Raw genomic sequence first — 7,430 nt, 5'->3', positions numbered from 1 at the left:
GGCCTCAATCCTCCTCTTCCTCCTCCTCCTCACTACTCAGTCCCCACCAATTTCTGTTTCTTCTTAATTAAGCCCTAGCTACATAGAGAGAAGAGTTATTGAATCCGTGTGTGTGTTATTCGTGGGTACGTCTCAATCAGCCCGGCCCGGAGAGAGCAACATAATAACCCCATCAAGTCCCCTAATTCCCACACAAACAAATCTCCGGTGACCCACAACGGTAACCTTCAACGTCTCTCAGGTTCCTCCATTAACGCTTAAGGTTCCCTCTCTTCCCTATCCATTTTGCTTTCGCATTCATTGTCTATTCATCTTTGACTTGCCTTTCTTAACTCCATATGTATCTAGGTTACCATTACGTATGTATTACGCACTATCTATGTAGAGAGAGAATTTAAGAGCGGTTCACGCTGCTTGCTTATTATTGCCACTTCCCACTTTGCTACCAAGCGTTACACATACTCGTATCGTCATCATCCTCTATAGTTGTCAACTTTTCACACTGTTGTCTTTTTCTGATTTATTGCCATACCTTGTTTTTATTTCAAGTTTCAAAGTCTTGATTGCTTGCATGTATTTGTAATGCTAAGGACAAGCCAAAAGTTATTTCTAATTAGCATCATATTGCACCCATTCCTCCTTCCCCGGCCCCCAAGCTCATATAATGGTCAACTTAACTTGCAATTGAACAGCCATTTCAAACATTTTCCTTCTTATTTTATATGCATGGGTAGTACCATTTACTGAGTCGTGGGTACAAGAAAAACAAACACTTCCTACCTATCTAACATTTTTCTTCCTTTCTGTATATATACTAGAACCTACATATGCATTCATTATTCCTGTTATATATGGCATCAGATTAGAAGAAGAAAACCGGTGGCTTTTCGATCATTTCTGAAATTTAAAGGATTTGCTGAGTCCATGTTTCCCACGAACGTGTTCGATTCTCATCAGCAGCACATGATGCTTGATATGTCATCGTCTCACAATGAGAGTGATTTGGGAATAAGGACCGGAGATGATGAGTTCTTTGACATTAAATCTGCTACTGAGATCGTCATGGAAGCTCCATCCGGTGATGATGAGCAAGATCCCAACCAACGACCCAAGAAGAAGGGTTACCATCGCCACACACAGCACCAGATACAAGAAATGGAAGCGTGAGGACCATTCTATATACACACACAGATTTTGATCTCCATTTTATTTTGTATTTTCAGTTTGCTTAATTGATATAATATTGGCATATTGTTTTGAACTTGAATTCTGCCCGTCAGGTTCTTCAAGCAGTGTCCACACCCAGATGACAAGCAAAGAAAGGAGCTGAGCCGTGAGCTGGGATTAGAGCCATTGCAAGTAAAGTTTTGGTTCCAAAACAAGCGGACACAGATGAAGGCACAACATGAGAGGCACGAGAACGCTATATTAAAGGCTGAGAATGAGAAGCTTCGTGCCGAGAACAGCAGATACAAGGAGGCCCTAAGCAATGCTACTTGCCCCAACTGTGGAGGACCTGCTGCCCTTGGTGAAATGTCCTTTGACGAGCAGCACCTCCGGATTGAGAACGCTCGTCTCAAACAAGAGGTACGTTGCTCTACATCATATCATGCATCTTCCTCATCAGCTCCTACTTAGTTGTAAATTTTTCATTCTTAATTTTCTGTTCAATACTTGGGTCATCAGATTGATAGGATTTCGGGAATAGCGGAGAAATATGTTGGGAAGCCAGTGACTTCCTCTCACAATAGCAATCACATGGCTCCACATTCTCGCTCGCTTGATCTTGGAGTTGGTAGCTATGGTGGAGGATCACAGTCCTCAGCCGGCGGCATGGTTGGAGAGATGTATGGCGGCAGTGAGCTTCTGAGGCCGTTCCCAGTTCCTTGTGATTCGGACAAACCCAGGATTGTGGAGCTTGCTGTGGCAGCTATGGAGGAACTAACAAGACTAGCTCAGGTTGGAGATCCTTTGTGGGTCCAAAGCAACCAGCACTGTACTGAGATTCTAAACGAAGATGAATACTTGAGGACCTTCCCGCCTAGAGTTATAGGCCCAAAAGCGTTGGGCTTGAGATCTGAATCCTCAAGAGAATCCGCGGTGATTATCATGAATCACACTAAACTGGTTGAGATACTAATGGATGTGGTGAGTGGTGTTCCCAAATCCCAACTTCAACATTTTAGTTTGTTTGTGGATTGGAATATGTTGATGAATTGATTAAACTTTCAATTTTTTCAGAATCAATGGTCAACAATGTTCTGTGGTATTGTGTCAAGAGCGTTGACACTTGAAGTGCTTTCAACCGGAGTGGCAGGAAACTATAACGGAGCGTTGCAAGTGGTATATTATATACACTCATCTACTACTAATTAATTAAGAAAATGAAACAATTAATTTGATGATGATTGTTATTATTATTATTATTATCAGATGTCGGCTGAGTTCCAGGTGGCATCGCCTCTTGTTCCAAGCAGAGAGAACTATTTCGTAAGGTACTGCAAGGAACATTCGGATGGGAGATGGACAGTGGTAGATGTGTCGTTGGAGAATGAGAGCAGAAGCCGAAGAAGCAGCCGAAGAAGGCCCTCTGGCTGCTTAATTGAAGAACTCCCAAACGGCTACTCCAAGGTGACATGGATTGAGCATGTAGAAGTGGATGACAGAGGCGTGCATACACTCTACAAGCCATTGGTGAAGTGCGGGCTGGCCTTTGGAGCTAAGAGGTGGATGGCGACGTTAGAGAGACAATGCGAACGTGTTGCGAGTTACATAGGAGGAGGAGCAGGGGAGCTGTGTGGTACGAGTGCGGAGGGAAGGAGGAGCATGCTGAAGTTGGCAGAGAGAATGGTGATGAGCTTCTGCACTGGAGTGGGAGCTTCCACGGCACATGCATGGACCACTCTGTCGTCGGATATGGATGATGTGAGGGTTATGACGAGGAAGAGCATGGACGACCCTGGCAGACCCCCTGGCATTGTCCTCTGCGCTGCCACTTCCTTCTCCCTCCCTGTTCCTCCCAACACTCTCTTTCATTTCCTCAGAGATCAGAACTCCCGAAGCCAGTGGGATATCCTCTCCAACCGAGGCCTTGTTCAAGAAATCACACACATAGCAAGCTCTGCCAACGTGCTTTCTCTGCTTCGCGTCAATGTAATTAACTTTCTCAATTACCTTGCCTTGCCTTCTTTATTCATACAATTAATTAATTGCGTATATGTACTGTAGAGTGTGAATTCGAGCCAAAGCAACATGCTGATACTTCAGGAGAGTTGTACAGACTGCAGTGGATCCTATGTGGTATATGCACCCGTGGACATGGCTGCCATGAATATAATTCTTAGTGGCGGGGATCCAGATTACCTGGCCCTGCTTCCCTCGGGTTTTGCGATTCTTCCTGATGGCCTTGCTGCATCTTCTGGAGGGTCTCTCCTCACGGTTGCGTTTCAGATCTTGGTTGACTCCGCCCCAACCGCCAAGCTATCCCTGGGTTCAGTCGCCACTGTTAACACTTTAATTAAGTGCACCGTTGAAAGAATCAAAGCTGCTGTCATTTCTGACACTACCTCATTTCACAACCTTGCTTCCTAGCTAGCTAATGGTAAATTAAGCACTTACGATATTATTATCATTATGAATTACACATAGCAGTACAAGCTAAGAGCTATATTTTCTTTTGATGCTTTGCAGTTAGAAGAATCAAGATAGCAGCTTTCAGAACAAGTCAATGAACGCACCTTAGAGTATCTTTGCAAAGTTACAACTTCAACTAGGAAGGATCACTCTTAGGTTCGGGTATTGACTTTCAAATACTGAAAAACCATCAACCCACCCTTCTCTCTCTCTCTCTGATGTTTTAGCTTAGAGTAACTCTGGATTTTACCATGCTTAATTTAGTTTAGCCTAGACTACTTTAATTAATCGGTTTCGTATTGTACACTTGGTGATGATCTAACTTTTCTAGTTTGGTTTACTTTTTTTTGTTCTTGTATTGTGAAAAGTGTTTACTTTTAGTGTTTAATATTTTTAATTTAAGTTCCTAATGATCAGTAATGCTATAAGTTTAATATAATTTATTAATTTTTGGCCAATAGTTAGTTAAAAATAATTAAAAGTATTGGCTAATAGAGTAATCGTATGGTATTTAGAGTATTAGACTAAAAGCGTTAAACATACTAACTAAAAGTACTATTTAATATAAATTAACGATAATGTTAAGGAGATAAAAAAAATAATAAAAATTTGTCTTATTTAATATTTATTAATTATCGCAATAATTAATAAATAATAAATAAGATAAATTATGACTAATTTTAACAGATTTTTTTGTTACTAAATATTTTCAATAAATTAAAAAGTGCATTTTGTGCTGGTTGCAACTTTGTTGTGGTTACAATGGCTATAAGATTTTCACCAATTAATCTTTTACACGGATGGCTGGGAGTCTTTTGACTTTGGGTTCCATGTTGTTAATAAGCAAAAATGATGGTAAATATTTGCTGGTGTAATTTGATCTCAAATCATGGAATTTTTTGTTAAAAAAAAAATCAAAATAAAAATGTTATTCCACAATTGACAAAAACAACCAAATCCATGTGCAGCAAAAAAAAAAATCATTAATAGAATGTTTAAAAACTCTTCAGTGAATACAATTTCAATATTTAAAACAAAAATAATTAAATTAGTTTACATAAAATTTAATTTAATTTTATTATTTTATTTTAAAATTAATTCCAACTCAAATAAATCTGATTTAAAATTGTATTCCATTAAAATTTTATTTAAAATATTCTTATTATTTAATTATTCATTAACTTTTTTATTCATATTCTCTTAATGCATCCACTTTTTAATACATATATTCTCTTCTCTCACCATCTTCATTCTCTTTTCTTTCTTTTCTTTTCTTTCAAATCACTTAATATAATATATACATATTTCTTTTAAAAAGTCTACTATATAAATCTAAAACAATTATCCATACGTATATATTTTATGTATTTAACTTAGATTAATAACACTAAGCATTTGTCAATACATTTGAATATTTCATGTGAAGTTGTATTAATCATGACATTAACAAAAAATGGTATAATTTTGTTCCATTTTAATAACATAAATTAATTATTATAATTTATCGTTAATAACTACTCCTTTTACTTACTATGTCATTAGATCACTCAACAAGTTAGTTTTTATAGTTCATGTTTGTTTTCTATTATTGGTTTATCATTGGAATCAACTATAAAGAACTATTTAATTTTTTAATTAATAATAATATTTTTTAAATTTAATATTTTTAAATTAATCTAATTTTTTTAAAAAAGAAGTGAACAAATTTTAATTGAAAAAAATTAATTAAAAAATATATTTTTTTAATTATTTTATATAATTTAATATATAAATATATTTATTATTTAAATATAATATTATATTAATAAAAAATAAGATTGTCTAATATAAAACTTTAATTTATTTGATAAACATTTTAAATATTGAAATTCAATTCAATTCTATAATTTTACTAATTCATTTTAAACATTAAAATTCAATTCAAATTATACTATTAAAAATTTTCAAACAAACTATAAAAAAATCCAAAAAAAAGAAAAAAAAATCAAACCACTCTTCTTCAATCTCAATCTCTCTCTGGTGCACTCCGAAATCACTAACCATGGCCACTTGTGATTACCATGTTCTACTTCGGATTCTGAAGCAAACACCATTAACTCTAACAGTCTGGTCTTACAATACACGTTATTATGTACTGCCCTTCACACGCACAAATCTCACTTTATTCCCCCTCGTCACTGATTACCAACCCATTAACAACACAATCGGCTTCTAACTTAGGTCATAGTTATCAGTGTTGAGTAGACAACTTTCCGCACATAACCAACCTGCTATTAGCAGATTTTCTCCAACGACAACGTCTTCACAGCTCGCCCATTTTCACCACCAGCCGATAACCTTTTTTTGTTGATCTAACCCATTGTACGAATTAACATTCTTAATCATCGTTGATAATCTATGATACATGCTCTAGATATGAAGAGTTCAGTATTATATAGAAGTTATTATTTTATATTTTTAGAATATTTAATTTATTTTAGTATATTTTGATTTTGTCTATTTAATTATTAAATTAGGATTTATGTTTGTGGGTTTAGAATTTTTTTATTTTAATCTAATAAAAGATTATAAATAGTGACGGATCCAGAAAATTTTGATAGTGGAGACGAAATATATATAAGATGATAATAATTTTTATAATAAAAATATTACATTTACATAAAAAATTAGCTATTAAATTATCTACTATAAATTTGTGTATAAATACATATATTATTTAATTTATTTTTAATGTATATTTTATATTTTAAAATTTGTATTTTAAGATTTATTCTATACAAGTGATTATTTTATGTATACGTAGCATAATCGTTGTTATAATTATATTTTGTTATTGTAAAATATGATTAGGTTTCAAAATATCTAATTACAAATTAAAATACTAAAATAATAATTTAAATAATAACATATAATTTAAAATTTAATTTTTTATATTTCATATTTTAAAACCTTGACAATATAATTAAAATATCTTTTTTTGTATATGTCGTTAAACAATCATTTAAAACTCAACTTTCATACAATTAGCTCTTGATGATATTATTCATAGTTGAAAAAGTTCATTTAATTAGTGTAGTTATTATGAAAAAAACTAAAGCTAATTTTAAAAGAAGAAATACAAATGGATATATAATATTCTTTCGAATCGATTTTTAAGAAAGAACATCAATCATATTTAAATTTGAAACTTGATCATTATAATGGATATCTAATATGAAGTTATTAAATTAGCTATCAAGTATCGAAAGTTGAATAAAAAATTATTGTGGGGTCAAATTTAATAATTTAATAGGAGCAAATAAATATTATTATATATACTACTCAATAAAATTCCAAATTGTAGTAGGGCGCTTGCCCCTACACCATAAAGAGTGGATCCATCCTGGTTATAAATGCCTCATTAACTATTGTAATCGTAACATAAAAAAATTATAGGAGTGTCAAAGCACTTTTTGGTTTTGTAATGAAATCGTAATGTGGACAAGTGAGATTGAGTGAGTCCGTTCGATTCAATTTTCAAACTATGATATGAACAAATTAGGTTGAATAGTCCCTCTCTTATTAAAACAAAAAATTAAATAAAAAAATATTTTTATTTAATTTCAACCTATTCTTTTCGATATATATTTTATTCGATTTCAATTCTTATATTTTTAGTTATCTTTTATTGTTTATCAATCTATTTCCAGTGGTTACTGGTGCACGAAATTGTAAATCACACTTTTCACAACTCGTACCACTAACCAGCAAGTGCACTGGGTCGTCCAAGTAACCTTTACGTGAGTAAAGGTCGAATC

At 33.8% G+C, this 7,430-nt stretch overlaps 1 protein-coding gene across 1 annotated transcript; it reads left to right on the top strand.

The window, feature by feature from the left end:
* The first annotated feature begins 924 nt into the window (after positions 1 to 924).
* LOC130980564 (homeobox-leucine zipper protein MERISTEM L1-like) lies at positions 925 to 3,591 on the top strand. The gene is made up of 6 exons (XM_057904227.1): positions 925 to 1,163; positions 1,281 to 1,587; positions 1,687 to 2,148; positions 2,242 to 2,343; positions 2,434 to 3,153; positions 3,229 to 3,591. Exons 1-6 carry the CDS (start codon positions 925 to 927, stop codon positions 3,589 to 3,591), a joined length of 2,193 nt encoding a protein of 730 aa, XP_057760210.1.
* The last annotated feature ends 3,839 nt before the right edge of the window (positions 3,592 to 7,430 follow it).

The sequence above is a fragment of the Arachis stenosperma genome, chromosome 5, assembly GCF_014773155.1.
Source record: "Arachis stenosperma cultivar V10309 chromosome 5, arast.V10309.gnm1.PFL2, whole genome shotgun sequence".
In the NCBI taxonomy this organism is placed as follows: domain Eukaryota; kingdom Viridiplantae; phylum Streptophyta; class Magnoliopsida; order Fabales; family Fabaceae; genus Arachis; species Arachis stenosperma.
This window is presented reverse-complemented; position numbering and strand designations above follow the sequence as displayed.

Bases quoted from the DNA above. Each gene is read 5' to 3' on its own strand.
- LOC130980564 (XM_057904227.1), top strand. From the start codon at position 925: ATGTTTCCCACGAACGTGTTCGATTCTCATCAGCAGCACATGATGCTT. The intron at 2,149-2,241 runs GTGAGTGGTGTT...CAATTTTTTCAG, and splicing joins TTGAGATACTAATGGATGTG to AATCAATGGTCAACAATGTT. The intron at 3,154-3,228 runs GTAATTAACTTT...TATGTACTGTAG, and splicing joins TTTCTCTGCTTCGCGTCAAT to AGTGTGAATTCGAGCCAAAG.